This window comes from Thamnophis sirtalis, unplaced genomic scaffold, assembly GCF_051295495.1.
Source record: "Thamnophis sirtalis isolate CommonGarterSnake01/CBP01778 unplaced genomic scaffold, rThaSir2_p1.2 scaffold_6, whole genome shotgun sequence".
Classification (NCBI taxonomy): Eukaryota; Metazoa; Chordata; class Lepidosauria; order Squamata; family Natricidae; genus Thamnophis; species Thamnophis sirtalis.
The window spans coordinates 63,823,381-63,842,824 of record NW_028261386.1 but is presented as its reverse complement, the minus strand read 5'-3'; the positions used below and the strand labels follow the sequence as shown (position 1 = coordinate 63,842,824).

The 19,444-nt window shown below is 39.9% G+C and overlaps 1 protein-coding gene across 1 annotated transcript; it reads right to left on the bottom strand.

Annotated features, from left to right (window-relative positions):
• Nucleotides 1–6,963: 6,963 nt before the first annotated feature.
• On the bottom strand, nt 6,964–19,334 carry TFB2M (transcription factor B2, mitochondrial). The gene is made up of 8 exons (XM_087717999.1): nt 18,922–19,334; nt 17,522–17,610; nt 17,140–17,290; nt 16,448–16,596; nt 13,724–13,813; nt 12,980–13,039; nt 9,224–9,366; nt 6,964–7,574 (listed from the first exon to the last, which is right to left on the bottom strand). The coding sequence occupies exons 1-8, from the start codon at nt 19,235–19,237 to the stop codon at nt 7,391–7,393; spliced, it is 1,182 nt and encodes a 393-aa protein (XP_087574125.1). The 5' UTR covers nt 19,238–19,334; the 3' UTR covers nt 6,964–7,390.
• Between the last annotated feature and the right edge of the window lie 110 nt (nt 19,335–19,444).

The following is a 19,444-nucleotide window of genomic DNA, read 5'->3' as shown; positions in this document are numbered from 1 at the left end:
TCATTGGATGAATATTGAGTTGAACTAATATATTCAGCAAATCACGTTAAGTTGGAAAGAAGAACTGAGTGGTTACACAAGGACTCAATTCTAGGCTTTGTGCCCCTGAAGATATAACTTGAAGGGTTAAAAATAAAACCAAACTGTAGATGACACAAAGGCAAAAGGGAAAATAAACATATTAGAGGACAATATCAAGGTTCATGAGATAGTAAATTATCAAACTGGAATAAATGGGTAGAAACCAGCAAGATAAATTTCAACAGTGACAAATGCCAAATCTTATATTTGGGTAGGAAAAATTAAATGCATAGTTAAGAATTACAGGGCTTGGCAGCACTACATGCAAAAAGATTGTGAGTGTTTTGATAGATTATATGATGAATATAGGCACTAGCATATAACTGCAAAAAAGGGCAAATGCAATCCTAGACTCTACCAAAAGAAGTCATTGCTTTTCTCTATTTTACATTGATTTTGATCTCATCTGGAATATTGCATCCAGTTCTAGGCACATAGAAAGGATAGTGATAAACAAATGTATGTCCAAAGAATAGCAAGGAAGGTAAGGAGGCATTTATGACGAATAACTGGAAGCTGCTTACCCTGGAGATTTCAGGCATCTATCAAGTCAAGTACTCAACTCACAATAATTGGGATTGGAATTTCCTTTAGTAAATGACAAAGCACATTTACTAAGTCATAAAGCACAATTGCATCACTTAGCAATGGCAATCCCTGTATTTCTGGTTGCCATCATTAACTAGATACCAATTGTTAGATGAAGCAACTTCCTGCCTGATTTCCCCAACCAAAGTCAGTGGGAAAATCACTACAAGGGTTCCAGGTAGAAGGGATTGCGCATGGTAGTGTGGGGGAGGATTAAGAAAGGTGTGCAAGAGGCACAGCACAGCATGAGAGTGGATCAGGAGGAGTACAAGAGAGATGCTGTGCAGGTCAAGGAGGATTAGGGAGGGTGTACAAGAGCAGAAGTAAATTGCTACTAACTTCAATTGAAGGTTGTGTTGTGAGAAAACAAACTGAGGCAATCCTTCCTTCCCGATGTAAAAGTAAAATTATATATCTTGTTATTTTAGGTTGTCTCTGATATTTGCATCTGACTGTGTGAAGTCCACTCTTAAGTTTTGCACCATCTTTAAACCAATTGAGCTTCAGACAATACTTATTTGAATCAGCGCTAAATCGTCCTGTAAGTTGTCCTCAAACTACACCTATTTGTTCAATGACCATTCAAAGTTGCAACGTGCTGAACACATTGTGTTGATGGCCAGTCCTTAAGAGTTCTGGCTATCCCAGCAATCTCATGATTGCAATCTGGGTGCTTGACAACTGGTTCATGCTTATGACCAGTTGCAGTGCCTTATAAGCATGTGTCACTATTTGTGGCCTTCCTCGCTGGCTTCCCTGGAAAGTCAACGTGTAAACTGGCACAAACAGGAAGCTTGGATGTCACTTGGGTAAGTCTTCCTCACCCACACACCCTCCCTCAGCCCCTCTTTGCACACCACATCATTTATTAGAAGACATTCCAATCCCAACTGCTGTCACAAACAAAGGACTGCTTGCATTCCTTTGTGGCTTAGCAGCATAATACCATACAGTAAATGAGATTTTATTGCTAAATTAGCTTGCCCTATAGTAATTCATTCTACTCTGTCACGTAATGATTGCCTACATAATGCAAGGGTCAGGCAATATGCATTCCAAGCAATTTAGATGTACCATACTTGTTAGAATAGCCGGGGCCCTAAAATTCAACTCTAAAACAAAATAGTTTACATGGTCTAATTTTAATTGCTGTAACTTACAACTTAAAAGACCAATTATTTTGAAAACATACTTAAATTATGTTTTGTAATATTTAAAATAATTTCTGATGGAATATCAACATGTTTCATACATTGGAACTACAATTTTTATCTTCACATACATTATCTTCACATACATTTTCCATCTCACCTTGCCCTCTGCCTAGTGGACAATTTCTTAAAATTCACAGTATTTTATTATATAACCATCTTTAAATATTACATAGGAAGCAACCTAATCCTATAAACTAGTAAGAAACAACTCTTGTTTTAAATTAAGTATTTTATATAGTATGCGCTATAGTATAGTATACTATAACTAATATAGTCATTTTACAAAGTGGATATAGTAAAGGCAGGATACAGATTAAACAAATTGTATTTAAGATTAAACCAAAAACACCCCCCCTCCTTTTTTCTTTCTTTCATATTTTTCATTCACTGTTTCTCTGATACTGATTTAGAAGATAGCATATTTTTCAGAATATAAGACGAACCGGAGTATAAAACGCACAAAGATTTTGAAGAGATAATTTTTTTAAAAAAGTTTTTGCACTCTGCAGGCCTCCCAAACCCTTTGCACACCTTGTTTTTTTGCAAAAAACAGGGCATGCATAGGCTTTGGGAGGCTTGTAGAGTGCTGCTGGCAGCTTGGGGGGTGGGGGGTGGGGCAAAAACAGGCAAAAACCAACCCATTTTTCACTCATTTTTGTCCTCCCCAGCCCCCAGGAGTACTTTCCAGGCCTCTCAAATCCTCTGCACATCCATTTTTGCGAAGGGAGTGGGATTTTGGGAGGCCAAAATGCTGTATTCAGTGTATAAGATAAGGTGACCAGATTTTCAGATTGGAAAAGAGGGATGCCCTTGACCGGGGGGGGGGGGGGGGGGGTTAAAAAAATTTTTTTGTCGAAAGGTCACCCCAGGACACTGAAACCAGCATAAATACGAATCTGTTGCCAAACAAAATTTTGATCACGTGACCATGAGGATGCTGCAACGGTCGCTAAGTGTGAAAATGGTCGCTAAGTGTGAAAAATGGTCATCAGTCACTTTTTTCAATGCCATTGTATCTTCCTGATTATTAAAGTGCAAATTCACTCAGTGTCAATCATGACTCCTGAGTCCATTTCAAAGTATTATGCATAGAAATTTTAAAAATGGCTTGTTTCAATTTATTTTGGATAGAATCTTTTTTTAAATAGTCTAAGACAATGTAAAAAAAGAATCAACACAGAATACCACTATTTTAAAAAATCATATGCACAATAAATAAAATTTTATTTTAAAATACATTAAAAAAATAAAAGAAAAAACCCGGCTCACTTACCAGCAGGCAGGCAGAGTCAGCAGATCTTCGTAGCGATGGATGGAAGCACACAGGGAGCCTAGTATATACGCAACTGCAGTAACAATGACAATGATGAAGGATTGGATTGAGTTAAAGAATAAAAGAATTCTGATCTTAGAAGGCCATGACCTGCAGGCAGGCTGGCATAATTTCTTATGGAATGACAAACATAAAACGCACAAATACTTTCAAAATCATTTAATTGGAACTTTAGTGCAACAATGGTTCAAAATTAAAAAAAAACACTATGTGAAAACCCCAAATTGGCTATCACCAACAGAAAGAACGACACACCCAAATTTTACAGATTGGAACAAAATTCTAAGATACAGAGATCTAATTGACAGACAGGGAAATTTAAAAACAATTGAAGAATTGGCAGATCAGAATATGAAAGGTAATTGGCTAACCTACCTCCAAATTAAAACTAAATACAATAAAGACACTAAAATATATGGTATTGAAACAGAACCACATGAATTGGATAAAATTATTCAAAGTCTGGACAGAAAGATGATAGGGAAAATATACAAATTCCTCTTGAAGTATCAAATGGAAGAGGAAATTGTAAAAGAACCAATGATAAAATGGGCACAGAACTTTGGCTATAACATTGAACTAGACAAATGGGAAAAATTTTGGGGAATAAATTTAAGAATGACACTATCAATCCCATACAAGGAAAACCAGTACAAAATGCTTTATTATAGATGGCATCTGGCACCGTCAAGGTTGGCCAAAATTTCAACAAATACCTCGCTAAATTTCTGGAAATGTGATTCAATACATCATGGCACATATTATCATTTATGGTGGACTTGTGAAGAGGCAAAAAAATTCTGGAAAAGGATCAAAAATTGGTTGGAAGAAATAACAAAGGTTAAGTTAGATTGGAAACCTGAACTCTTTCTATTAGGAATTATACCGATGAAATACAAAAAAGAAATACAATATCTAATACTACATATACTTACAGCAGCAAGGATCGCTTTCGCCCAGAAGTGGAAAAATAAACTAAACCTAAATGAAGAAGAAATAATAAGAAAAATTATGGACTGTGCCGAAATGGATATATTAATGCAGTGTTTTCAACCTTTTTTGTGCAAAGGCACACTTTTTCCATGAAAAAAATCACGAGGCACACCACCATTAGAAAATGTTTAAAAAAATTAACTCTGTGCCTATATTGACTATATATGACACAAGGTGTTATATAACAAATCAGATACTAAGGCCTAATGCCACAGAGGGGAGAGAAATTCATAAGTTTTCAAGATTTCCTGCACTGCTTCAAACATATACACTTAATACCAATGAATCCACAGCTATTATTTGATACAAGAAGATGGGTATGGAGAACGGAAAGAAATTTAAATTAATAAAAAAAGATGCCACTGAAATCATCTGTTTTAAATTATAATCCCTCTTCCTGACAGTGGATCAATAAAAAAAGATTATGCCCAATTCAAACTGGAAAAATACATTTAGCTCAAAAAAATAAGATCGTCATGGTGATGAAAGAACATGGTAAGTATCCCTAGGAATTATCTATCTCCAGGCAAATAAGGAAATACCTGTTGCTCTGGTCTTTAATGCAATTCTTGCTTAAGGCAGAGCCCTCCTCCCGCCCCAAAAGACGAGGCAAGCCACATTGAAGCAAACAGCCTCTGCCACAATTTAAAAAAAACAAAAACCATGCAGTGGCAGAAATGTCAGTTGTAGGAAAGCCGGGGAAGAATGGCTGGAGGGGGAAGTGATTTTATGAATTACCTCTCTCTCTCTCTCTCTCTCTCTCTCTCTCTCACACACACACACACACACACACACATTCTCCCACGCACAGAGCGGGAAAGGCGGGACCAAAGCCTGGCTGCGAGCGAGGGAGCGCGCGGCGAGCAGCGACGCCGGGCTGCTTCCTCCTCCTCCACCGCCGCCGCCTTCACTACCCAGCAGACAAAAGCGAGGGCCGGCCGCGGGGGCTGCTTTCCGCGGCTGTCAGTCCCGGCGAAGGCCGCGCGTTGCTTAGCCGCCGGACCCGTCCTAGCCCTTCTGGAGAGCGCGGCGCATTTGCGGGAAGGTCGGAAGGAAGCACATTCCCTCTCTCTCAATTTCTCTTGGCTTGCAGCTGCTCTCAGGCAGGGTCAGCCCAGAGCCTGCAATGACAAGGTGCCTGAAGTTGGAACAATGCACCAGCCTTGCGCAGCTCCCCCTTCCTCGGGCTCGTCGCCCCCTGGAGAAAATAGGATCGTGCACATGTGCAACGGCCACGGGGCTTGCCCTAGCTCTGGTTCGGGTGAAAGGGACGAAGTGCTTTTCCTCAACTTTCAGTTTGACTAAGCGTATCGGTTCTCTGCTATCGCGGTTCGGGTGCTGTCCTCCCCCTCCCTTCTCCTTTCATTGTCGCCTTCCTCCCTTAACGGTTAGAGATGTCAGAGATATCAGAGATGTCCCCTGAAGCCCCTGAACCATGTGGAAGTTCTCGGGCGGCTGCTCCCTCCGGGGCAGGAGAGTGAGGGAGCAGCCGCCCGAGAACTTCCACGTGGTTCCAGAGCTTTTGCCGCCCGTGCCAGCGCAGCACAGGGGCTGGCTGCGAACTCCGCAAAGGGGGAGAAGGGGGCTGTCTCCTCCCCCCAGCCCAGCCCCTCCCGATTCCCACGGTACCAAATAAGTACATTACAAAACATGATTTACTCACCACCAGTGAGTAAGCGCAGCTGCCCAAAACAAAGACGAAATAAAATGGAGACTCGCGCAGGCGTCCTCAGCTAAGGAGTCCAGCCAATCAGTGAGCTGGTTGGGATGGAAAATTTTCAGCACGTGGCGTGCTGAAAATTTTCCATCCCAGCCAGCTCACTGATTGGCTGGAGTCCAGGCCAATTAAATCAGTGAGCGGCAGGCTGGGCTGGCTTAAATTTGTAGGTAGCATAGAACGAAACGATGAGCCAGCCCAGCGAGCTAGCTAGCAGCTGATGGGCGGGGGAGGCTCCCCCCCCGCCCAGACTGTCTCATCGTTTCGTTATGCTACCTACAAATTTAAGCCAGCCCAGCTGGGGAGGGCGGACGGGGCGGCGGCTGTTTTTCACCTCGCCCAGAGAACTCCCACGTGGCTTCTGCCGGGCGGCGAGAGCCGCGGAAGCGAGTGAAAGTTGTCTGCAAGGGCAGCAAGGCTGAAAAACGGACTCTGCGGCAGGAGAGCCGCAGGGGAGGGCGGCGGGACGCGACCACGCCTCGCGGACTTGCGGCGTGGTCGCTGGGAAGGCAAGCGCACAGCACAGGAGCCGCCACAAAGCTCCGTCCGTGACCGAGTGGAAGTTCTCTGCGCGACCGGCAGCGGCTTTTTACTCCCACAGAGAACTTCCACGTGGTTCCATCCAGAGCTTTGCCGCCCGTGCCAGTGCAGCACAGGCTGTGCTACGCTGGCACGGGCGGCAAAGCTCTGGATGGAACCACAGGGGCTGGCTGTGAACTTTACAAAGCCAAAGGGGGAGAAGGGGGCTGTCTCCTCCCCCCAGCGCCTCCCGATTCCCACGGTACCAAATTAGACAATAAGTACATTACAAAACATGATTTACTCACCACCAGTGAGTAAGCGCAGCTGCCCAAAACAAAGACGAAATAAAATGGAGACTCGCGCAAGCGTCCTCAGCTAAGGAGTCCAGCCAATCAGTGAGCTGGTTGGCCAGCTCACTGATTGGCTGGAGTCCAGGCCAATTAAATCAGTGAGCGGCAGGCTGGGCTGGCTTAAATTTGTAGGTAGCATAGAACAGAACGATGAGCCAGCCCAGCAGCTGATGGGCGGGAGCTGCGAGCGCCAAAAAAAGCGTGCCTTTTAAAAAAGCGGGCGGGACGCGGGAAAATGTATCAAAAAGCGGGGGTGTCCCGCCAAAAGCGGGACGTCTGGTCACCTTAGTATAAGACGCACCCAGATTTTCACCCTCTTTTTGGGGGGGGGAGGTGCATCTTATACTTCAAAAAATACGGTATATGTTTGTACAGAACTGATGGTGTACATATTGTTTTCTAATCTTTGCAGTTTCCAAGATACAGTAACTTCAAAGTTGGATCCATTATATTTTCTTTCTTTGCATAACTTAAATTTTATAGAACTGTCATCCTCATATACAGACATTTCTTTGTAAGATTCCAATATATGTGGTCTTCTGTATCCTATTTCAGCTTAGAAAAAAGCATTCTAAATTAAATAGTCTTCATTTTAAAAAGTACAGTCATCTGCCAATAAATCAATGTCACAGAATAAACTCCGATCAATTCGATTAGACTGTTCCATAAGTTCAAAGAGAGATTTGTATGCCTCTGGGTATAAACCACCAGCTGTAACATCTTCTGGAATCTCCAATTCTCTCAGCAAGTTCTTTGCATTCTCGTAAGTCCATAAACTGAAACAAAAATCATTGAAAAATTTAATATATTTTAATTGTTAATGATCAAGTGGGATCATTATGGTCTTAAAACCTTGCCTCCAAATATGATATCTGAGAGCATCAGTATGCTTGCTAACATCTGCCTTAGCAATTGCCTAACTAGCTCACCTGGTTTTATTTAGTTTATTTTAATTTTTTTAAAAAAATATATGGGGAGCCAACTTGATGTTAAACAAAACACCAGTTTCATGTATCCTACTTACTGGCAAGGTTTTTTTTTTTTTAAGTCCACCATAGATCCAATTTTTGACAATAAAAAATTCAACCAATGCTTCTTCCCCCCAGCCCCACCCCTTCAGAGCACATTTCCAAAGGTTAGGGGTGGGGTGGGGTGGAAATTAAACAAATTATACTTTATCATCAGCATACTGTTAGGCAGACAGTAATCCCAAATTATGATCATAATAGAATTTGGAGTTCCACAAGCGGCCATCTTTCTAGCAACTTAGAAGGGAATGAAAACTGAGAGGATTTCTCCTTGCAACCCGTTGCATTCCCCCCCCCCCCACAAGCTTTAGCAGTGTATGCTAATCCCTTGGGAAGGAAAGACTAGGTTTGGCAAGGAAAGGAAGCCAAAAGCTTCACCAGCACTTCAAAAAAAGACATCTGCTTCTGAAATTCTGTCACAGGGCCCAGCAATGAAGCATTCTGTCCTCCTTCCATAACCCAACCTCTTGAATTCTAGGAAAGGTAGTGATGGGGGTGGGAACATGTGGAACCCAGTGGCCTGGGAAAGCAAGCCTAGTACCCGTGGGGACCTAACAAGACAGGATGGGAGGGAAATATATGGAGGGTGTTTCAGCATCTCTTTGGTTGGTTATAAAGGTGAATGACCCCGGATATAACTTAGGAAATAGACAAGGTTTTTTTTTGGGGGGGGGGGTGTCATAACTTTGAATCATTACTAAATGATCTCTCATCAGTTGAGAACTACCTGTACTCTTAAAATTTTCAAATTTCTATGAGGGAGGGAGGGAAGCAGAGAAAGAGTGTGTGTGTGTGTGTGTGTGTTTTCTGTTTGTCAGTCGGTAAACCCTCCTTAATCTAAACAGCATACTAAAAAGCATTGACATCATTCTGCCAACAACAGTGTGTATAGTGAAGGCTATTGTTTTCCCAGTTGAAATGTATGGCTGTGAAAGTTGGACCATAAGGAAGTCTGAGCACCAAAGAATTGAGGCCTTTGAATTGAGAAGACTCATGTGAGTCCCTTGGACTGCAAGGCAATCAAACCGGTCAGTCTAGAGGAGATCAATCCTGACTGCTCTTTAGAAAGCTAGATCCTGAAGATGATACTCAAATACTTTGGCCACCTAATGAGAAGGAAGGACTCAATGGAGAAGAGCCTAATGCTGGGAATGATTGAGGGGAAAAGAAGGGGACAGCAGAGAATGAGGTGGCTGGATGGAGTCACTGAAGCAGTTGGCGTGAGCTTAAATGAACTCTGCGGGATGGTAGAGGACACGAAGGCCTGGAGGAATAATATATACATGCACATATGAAATGGTAACTACATACATTGTGCATATTTCTGATACATGAACACATTGTATTAAAAATTAGTCTGTGCTATTTTTCAATTGAAGAAATTTAATGTTACTTACTTCAATTTGTTATGTAGTTTAGTTGAGGCTTTACCAAAACACTGCTTTACCATCATAATAAATGTTTTTGAATTATCAGTTGTCAAGAAGTCTGTAAATAAATCTTTGCGTGGTGTGAGTTGTACTAAATATAAGAGTTCATTCTGCAGAAGGTAGAAGAATAAACAACATCTCAATTTAACAATTAAATACATTTTAGTCAAGTTAATATTTTTTATAAACTTGTAGATCAGATTAAACTTTTCTGAAAATTTCATTATGAAAGTTATAAAGAATGCCTATGCACATATATTTTATTAAATTATTATTATATACAGAAAAATCTGAAATAACAGTTATTTAGTGTAATCTATGTTCGTTCACCTTTATATGCATTCAATTCTTCCAAGAAGCTAGTACTTCATAACGTATCAGCATAATGTATGTACAAATTGAAGCAGTTTGGCCTTTTGCAACTGACAGATGGAAATGTTAACAATGCATAGATTTTCTAAGTGCCATCCAAGATTTGCCAATAACCTAGTGCGCCAATAACCTCTGGGACCACCACAGCCAATTTATGACATAAATTTTCAATTTCAATTTTCAATCCTGATATTTTGTGATTTTTTTCCAATTCTTTGTCTTCTACTATATTATCTACTGTTATTGCTACATCAATTATCTCCAATTTCTTTCAACCATAGTTAAATCTGGTGTGTTATATTTGGTATTTGGCATTTATTCGATTTGTAGGCCGCCCTATTCCCCGAAGGGACTCAGGGCGGCTGAACAAAAACCAAGGGAAGGGGAACAAATACAGAAAAGTAAGACAAACAGGACAGTGATACAACAATTTAAAAAACACAGCAAGCACAACAAGTTCGAGTAGGGGGGGGGACTCAACCCCAGGCTTGCTGGGACAGTCAGGTCTTAACGGCTGTCCGGAAGGCCTTAAGGGTGGCGAGGGTCCGAATCTCCACGGGGAGCTCGTTCCAAAGGGCCGGAGCAGCCACAGAGAAGGCCCTCCTCCGGGTGGTCGACAGCCGGCATTGGCCGGCAGATGGAATTCGGAGGAGGCCTAATCTGTGGGATCTAATGGGTCTATGGGAGGCAATTGGCAGGAGGCGGTCTCTCAAGTACCCAGGTCCAATACCATGTAGGGCTTTATAAGTGATGACTAGCACCTTGAAGCGTATCCGGAGACCAATAGGCAGCCAGTGCAGCTCACGGAGAATAGATGTAACGTGGGTGTACCGAGGAGCACCCACATTCGCTCGCGCGGCTGCATTCTGGACCAGCTGAAGTCTCCGAACACTCTTCAAGGGCTGCCCCATGTAGAGCGCATTGCAGTAGTCCAGTCTTGAGGTCACAAGGGCATGAGTGACTGTTGTAAGATCCTCCCGGTTCAGGTAGGGCTGCAATTGGTGCACCAGGCGAACCTGGGCAAATGCCCCCCTGGTCACAGCCGACAAATGGTGATCTAAGGTCAGCTGTGGGTCCAGGAGGACTCCCAAATTGCAAACCCTGTCTGAGGGGCGTATAATTTCACCCCCCAGCCTGAGCGATGGAATACCTTGCCAATTTGTGGGAGGAAAAAACATAAGCCACTCGGTCTTGTCAGGATTGAAAGCCAGCTTGTTAACCCCCATCCAGACCCTCACATCCCCCAGGTTATAACTAAGAGTTTGCATTCAGAAATGCAAAAACTACTTATTGTGCTTCATCATAAAATCAGGCAGATGTTTTGATTGGATTTGATATTTTTTATCCACCTACTAGCTGATAGCCCAGCATTGTCTGGGTATTTATATAGGGAGAAAATGTCCTGGCCTAACCTAATTTCTAATGTTGGATTTTCCCCCTTACCAGAGGAAGCCCCCTTGTGGAGTACTGTGAAACCCTTACCACGGCAACTCCACTGCGCTGTATAATAGAAGCCATTTTACAGCAGTACAGTAGAATCCATTTTAAGGTTCAACAGGCTGTATCTTAACAGAACACCCCCCCCAAGGAGTTTTAGGGTATCTTACTCCCACAGTATTTGTTTCCAGAGAGGAAGTCATCTGTGCACCAAGTATGGTTGAAATTGCTCGAGGCATTCCAGAGTTATGCTGGAACCACACACACACACACACACACACACACACACACACACGCATGCACACACACACATGCTGGTCTTGTTGTATTTGGGTCTTTTCCCGTGTAAGATTGAGATTCTCTTGGCAACGTTTCGGTGAGGTCTCACTCGCCATCTTCAGGCTGGTGTTTTCGGCTTAAAGCGTGGTAGAACTGCCGTCTTTCTATAAATCATGGTGGGGGTGTGGGGAGTGCTGGCTTTGTTTCTGTAAGTGATTGGTTGTGTGGTTGAAATTATGATCGGTAGATTGGTGTTGATTGGTGCAGGCTGTGTGTCCATTGTTTTGTGTTGTAACGGCCTGGGTGGTGGGTGGGGCTCGTTTGTTGACTAGCGCTGGTTTCCAGATGTCTGGTAGGCGAGAGGTATCGTCAAAAAATATGTTTTCGTAGATTTTCACGGGTGTAGATATGCTGGTCTTGTTGTATTTGGGTCTTTCCCATGTAAGATTGAGATTGTCTTGGCAAAGTTTCAGCAAGGTCCCACTCGCCATCTTCAGGCTGGCATTTTCGGCTTCGTGTTTGTGGGAGTAAAGAGTGGTTGGAGTTGCTGTCTCTATAAATCTTGGTGTGTATGTGTGGAGTGCTGGCATTGTTGTTGTAAGTGGGTTGATTGGCTGTGTAGTTGCATCCTGACTGGTAGATGGAGTTGATGTTTGTAGATTGGTCGGCTGTTTCGTATCATCCTGTGTGGCTGAGATGCTGGCTGTGTGTCCGTTGTTCTTTTGTGTTGTAACAACCTGGGTGGTGGGTGGGGCTTGTTTGTTGACTAGGGCTGGTTTCCAGATGTCTGGTAGGCGGGAGGTATCGTCATGTTTATTTATGTTGTGGGGGTGGTTTTCTATTTCAATGACTTCCATAATTATTCTCTTGTTGAAGTGTTGAGTTTTGGAGATTAATTTGGTTCCTTCAAAATCAATTTTATGTCCTGTTGCTTTAAGGTGCTGGAAAAGGGAGGACGTTTTTTCTTTTTTTCTGCCTGCTTTCTTGTGTTCTGCGATGCGTATATTTATTCTCCTATTAGTTTGTCCAATATATGTACCCGACATCTGGAAACCAACCCTAGTGAGAGGTGAGCACCAAAAATGGGGCACGGGGGAGCCGTGCCACACACACCCTGCTTGTGTGCTCTGATCCCCTCCCACTGCACATGCAACCTCCCCCTACTCTCCATGCATTCACACGCATCTCCCGCCAGCACTAGTGAACCAAAAATCAGCTGGCTGGCGGGAGGCGAGCAGGTATACGCAGTGGATCTGAGCTCGGTGCTGGATCACATGCCCGCAAAAAGGGCTCCGTGTGCCTCCGGTGGCATGCATGCCATAGGTTCACCATCACAGAAATAAGACATTCAAATCCATTATTTGGCTTTTAACATACAACTCCTTAAATCAAATTGGACAGTTACTTTTGAACTTCTCAATTATATAAGTCTGCAGAAGCAGAATTAACTGCACCTTGAACATCCCCAATCAAATTAACCTGTGGAGTCCCTGCTGCTTTCTGAGCTTCATTGTTTTTTTGCAGAGATGTCATTATCCAAACTAGATGACATCATCAGTGCTAGCTCTGATACACAAAAATAATCACCCAGACATTCACACTGCATTTATTTTAGGACTGATATGAAAAGCTCACCACACTTTTTGATCCCGATGACTTTTTTCTTGAAGTAGTTAAAAATGAAGAGCAAGGCACCTAGAAGAGAGGAAACAATGAAAGTTAGTATAGTTTTAAAATACTAGGGCCAGGATATGAAAAAGAAAAAATGAAGAAGCACTAAAATCAATTATATATTCAGCATTCTGAATGCTGGCATCCTAAAAAGAGATTTTGACAATAGATTTATACAAGGAATTAAAGTCCATTTTTATTGACTTGCTTCCTAGAGATTTCAACAGTAAATTTTCAGGGTACAGAAATCCCCCATTATAAATAAACATAGTGTGATTGGAATACCCAAGAACCCACTTACATTTCTTTGTGTAAGACTAAGAAGTTAAACATTTTGTTATTAACAAAAACAGTTTCAGAATGTATTGCAAATGCAGGGTGTGATAACTAAAGTACTACAAGTGAGTTTCTCTTATATGAGAAGTTCTCACTGCATAGTTCACTGCATTTGAAAACACTAACTAGGTTGAGAGGCTTTCCTGACTGTAGCATCTCCACACATGAGCACACAAAAAGGACATAGAGTAAGGTGGATATTCTAATCTGTCAAGTTCCACATTGCTATATAACACTTGAGCTAATAAAAATACTATCTTCACACATCTTACTCATTTCAATAACCTGTCCCAAATTTTGACTATCGTTAGTAATGAATGTGTAAGACAAGCAGGTTTCTATTATTAATCACTACATATACAAAATGCTCACCTTGTGTAGAAGATGAATATCACAAGCTGCTTGCCAAAGTACACCTAGTGCCTGGTAAGTTTTTTTATCTGGAGGTTTTGCAACAAAAATCTGGTAAAGGCAGAAGCAGTAATTTTACATTATATTACATTACATTATATTTCTGATTTTATTATGAAAATCCTGAATGAACACTTGAAAGCCTCAGTGAGGCAAGAAATGTTAAAAAGTTAATCAAGGTATGCAAGACAGCTTGTTAGAGCTGCTATCGGATGTACCATATGTTGCTTCTGTGTGGATGGGTGTGCCATAAAGTCATTACTGACACTTGGCAATTGCCCATACAAGTCCTGAAGTATTATTGGCAATTGGTGATAAATGAACTTTATTTTTGGTAATATTTTCTTAGCATCTTTCTTATAGAAATCAATTACAGTTCTAAAGATACAAAAACTTGTGTAGAGTATAATAGTCTAATTATTTCTGTATTGATTATGTAACTGAATTAGTTGAAAATTCAAATTATCTGCAAGCTCTAGCAGTAAAAATCAAGGACACAGTGAAAAAAATGGGACTAAGATTACATTTAAAGAAGAATTAACAACAATAGGTACAGCAACCAGTCTTGGAACTAACCATTCAATATACTGTATCTATGGAGATTCTCAGTCATGCAGGTCATGATTGTCTCAAAGGTGTTTTTTCAAAAGGCAGCTGGACTTCTCTTTTTCCTTGAGAAAAAAAGTTTCACTTCCTTCCTCAAGGAAAAAACAAAGTCTAGTTGCCTTTTGAAAAAGCACCTGAGATGACCATTCAATATCTTCATTATTGAACTCATGAATACTTTCTGCCTTTTAGAATTTATTACCAATTCAGCAGTCAAGAACTACACTGCTACTCTAGCAACTATTAGATTAGCAGTAAACACTCTGAAAAAGATGTTCCAAGAAAGATAAAATCTAGCAAGGTGGTTGGTAAGAATCAACATTGGTTTGATGGCACATAATCAATCTACCAATCAATTGAATTACCTACTTTCAGGTGAAATACAGGAAGTTTATTTCAGTGTTTTCTTGTCTTATCATATTTTGCTTTTTATTACATTAAACAAAACAAATAAAATAAATAAAAGCTGTGTATATGCATATATAATTTTGCTACAAAAGTTTCAATAAGGGATGACAGTATTTCATTATAATAATCAATATAGTCATAAATCACAAATAATATTGAGTGTCCAGTTTGTTGCATGATTAGTGGCAAAAACAAAATATCATAGCTGTAATTGCACAATAAGTGACTACAGATACTAAAGGCAGTATTCTGCAAATCAAACTCTTAGAAATAAGAGTTACAGGTCTAGAATAATGAGAAAATGAGAATTATTTGGAATAGGACTAGAAATGATAGCTTATTTTCCACTTCATTATTTTAACATTAACTTGCATAGACTATCCTTGAATTGATAGGAGTTTGAACTGATTAATTATCTTTCAGAAATCTGCCATAGCTTAACAGTGTCATTTAATTTCTTATAGTCTGGATTCAGTATCAGAGCTTGGCTCTAAAATACCTCCAGTTATTTACAGAATACATTTTCCTGAATTTGCCTATTTCAGCGCAGAAATAAGTAAAATAAGTTGATTATGAAAAATATTGCCTATTTTTTATTTGAATAACACTGAAAATACAATGGTTTTCATTCAGTATCTCACAAAGACATTTTCCTGTTTCTCATTCCACATGGCAGAAACTGCAGTGAATATATGGATTTTGCAATTCAATGGGTACACTGGCCAGTGAACATTGCTAGATCCTCCTAAATATTTCTTAAATATGAAAATTCAACATTTGATTTATACCAGTTGACTATAAACCACAGTTTCCATTCCCAATGTAAATTAGATTAGGTATAGTTGTACCTTATTTCTATATCATTTCTCATCTCAGAATATCTATAACTCATAAAAAGTTACATATTCCTTGTTTAACCACCTGCTCCATTATCATTTGAGGCTATGACAATAGTGAATAATGTGTACCGTTGATTAGTCCTCACAGTTGCAGTGTCTCCATGGTCACGTTATTGAGATTTGGGCGTTTGGCAACTGTCTTGCAATTATGACATCACAGAATCCTGCACATGATCACCATTTATGTCCTTCACTGCCAGCTTCCAATAAGCAAAGTCAATGGGAAAGATGGCACGGGGGTGCAAATGGTGATCACATGAAAATCACATGTAGTTTGCTTTAATGACAGCAACTGGAATTGTTGCAACTCCTGTTGTAAGCTGACACTTTGTGACATTAGCAACAGAGTTGTCCAAGTTAAAGCAAAAACTACCTGTATAGCAATACGTTTTTAATGATATAGTAAAGGAAACATATTGCAACAAATCCTAAATTCCAAATTCAAAGCAAAGATTATAAATCCATCAATATATTTTGTAATTGTTTTTAAAATGTCGTTTTGTTTTAAAATTTGGTCCAGTAGATAAGGCACCACTAGAAATCAGTAGTTCTGTGAGTTCTAATCCTGCTTTAGGAATGAAATCCGGCTGGATGACTTTGAGCCAGTCACTCTCTTTCAGCCCAACATCTCATAGGATTGTTGTGGGGAAAATAGGAGGAAGAAGGAGTATTATATACCTTCACCGCCTTGAGTTATTTATAAAAATTAAAAAGTGGAATATAAATAAATAAAATTTGAAAATTGATGTATTAGCAATTTTTTTATACAAACCTTGTATATTCTTTCACTGACAAACAAGTTCAATTCTATTCTTCCATAACTGTATATAGAGCTGCATTCATATAAAAAATATATAAATTTCCAAAAAAAGGCCCGTTCATCTTTGGAAGGTACAATTCCAACCACTTTTAGAGGAACATCTGTTTTTAAAGTGAACCAACATGTTTGAAAATTAAAGCAAATAGCTGAGAATCAGTAATCTAGTATTAAATTAAAAATTATTATAAGCAAAAAAGCATAGCTTCAGCAATATAACTATTAGCTTCAGGACTTTCATCTTGCAAGTTATGGTTTTTTTCATGAAAGCCCACCTTTTAATCAAAAGCCCTATTAAAGACTGAATTGGCAAGCAGAAATAGTGTCACTTTCACTGCTTATTTTATGTTTATAGACAGCCTTCAAATTTTGTTAACTTCAAAAGAAGTTATATAATCTTTCCTTAGCATGAATTTTTTAAAGTAAAGTCTTAATAGCTTTCTGCTTCAGAATTTTTTTAATGTATTTGAGACTAATGTGAAGGTAATTAAACAAATGCCACTTTACTCTGCCTATTATAATTTTTATATTGAAGTGATCCAATGAAATAATTTTGTCTGAATGGGAGCTACCTCAAATTCAAAAGACCAAGAAAAAGTGAAAATACAATTTAAATTTACAATATACATACGTGTATGATAATTTACCTGATGTCCAAGGAACTTCGAAGATTTTCAAGTTGTTAAAAAGTGTTTCAGAACATAATTCACCCTTCAACAATGCATATGGATTACTATCCAATTTTACGAAGTTGGAATGCACCACTTCCAATCGGCTTTCAAATTCTTTCTTTAGAGACTAAATATAAGCATACAACTAGAGGTTAACCAAAACATCTGAAATAACCTTTCTCTGGACTATTCTGTTCATGTCAATTACTTTCCACTTAAACTGTTGTTGTCTATTCAACTATCACTCACGCTGACTCAGGACCAATGGATGTAACAATCCAGAAATATCAGAAGGGTTTTCCAGCCTTGCTTTAAGATGAAACTGTAGGAATTTATATTGTGATTAAATAATACCTACCTCTAAATTAGGAAGAAAGGATTTATTACTCTCCAGAGCTATGACATGAACTCCAGTATCAAGCAGCTTTCGAGTCAACACTCCAGGACCTAAAAATAGCCATTGTTTAATACTCTATTTTAGAATTTATTTTAAAAGCTCTATTTTTGTTTAGAAGAGAAATATCAATCAAAATATTCTAACTGAAAGTTGAAAATATGGGCATTTATTAGGCATTGCATAACCCTAAAAGAAGAGAAGAAACAAATATTGTTCAGCTGCCAAAGACGGTATCTACCTAGCTTGAAAAAATCAACCATGATCAAGAAAGAGGTAACACTATTTAAAGTGCCATTTGCCATTCTATTCCTCCAAGTGGTAACTACCAATTCAATCTATCAGAGAAATAGCTTTTGTGTCTGGGTTATCCCAGATACCGGTATGTGTTCATGAAACCGCAAAATTATCTTCTTTTCAAAAATACAGTCTGACAATGACTAAAATTTTATGAAATAGCCAAATCATGCTAGCTCTCAATTCTTTTGCATGAAAGCTAGCAAGATATAGCAGTTTCATGACATTTCAACTACTTTTTCATTTAAATTTTTATTGCATGCAACAATATCTGAAAAGGTTGCTGTTGTTTTTTATGTAACTAAAGGAGCAATAGAAACAGCTTTTCCAACATAGATAATTTTCTTCCTTTATTTTACAATTTTTTACTAAATATTTTTATGCAAGTCAGTTCATGAGACCTGTCAGGACAGGTTTCAAGTGACTTATAAAAAATAACTTTGCCTTTTCAATAATTGCAAGCCACTTAAAACACAATAAGGTTAAGATAAACATGTATTAGTTAAACTAGCTATGTATTTCTGGACGGAGATCCCTTCAACTCAATGACAGATGTTCAAGTGAAGCTGTTATAAGATTGTAAAGTTACACAGAAGATATGATTCTTTAAGAAGTGTACAATATGAATTTTTAGTAATAAAACATTATTAGCATTTTAAAAATTATAATCTGTGAAGTTCTTGATCTTCTCAGCTTGGTTGTTTGTGTTCATTACCCGACTAGGTAACATCAGTGCTTCAGTGATAATGTTTTCTATTTGGCTAATGAAATGTCTGCAAGCCAACAAGTTCAGAGAGGACCAACGACTCCACAGTCCTATTCCGAGCTACGGTACATATATTTTCTTCTATTGAAAAACATAATCTGCTGCACACTGGTGGCACATTGCAGCGTAATGGCACGGATGCCAAAGCTACAAAGCAGTAAACACCTAGAAGACACCCTTTGTTGCAGATATTGCAACAAATCTGGTGAATTCATCCTCGCACCTTATTATCACATCATCACCTTCGAGGTTACATGCTTAACTTTTACCCTAAAATAAGGCCCCCTTAAGTAACTCTCACCTGCCTCGAATTCCAGAAGAAAAGTTTTGGGATTCTCAAAATTTCGTCCCCTCGTCAGCTGGGAGGCCACTTTTTGCGTTGCAAGGGGGCAGACGAGAAACCTTCGATCTGAGAACGAATGCTGCTCTGCATTTGCGACCATTTGGGCGATTTCATCTCTCGGAGAAGAGGCTTTTTTCAGGTTGCGGAGTCCTGGTTTTACACTCTGACCCTTCAGGCCCCGCACCGAGAACCGCAGCCCAGAGCGTAAAGTCGAGACGGACAGGGTCAACTGCCGTCCCCCGAAGAGAAGAGAAACCAAGGCAACGAAAGTCATATTTCCGATTTTATTTTATTTCATTTTTTTACAAGGCGAGCGCCAATCGTCACGTGGCGACCTTGCAGAACTCGACAGCGAGCGCAGTTTGCACCCGGACAATTTTAGCGTCGGAGCGCCACTGGCGTTTCCGTTTCCTCCGAGCGTTTAAGCAAGCTGTCGCCGGTGTTGACATTCTAGCCTGTTGTTTTCTTGGTACGGTCCTCT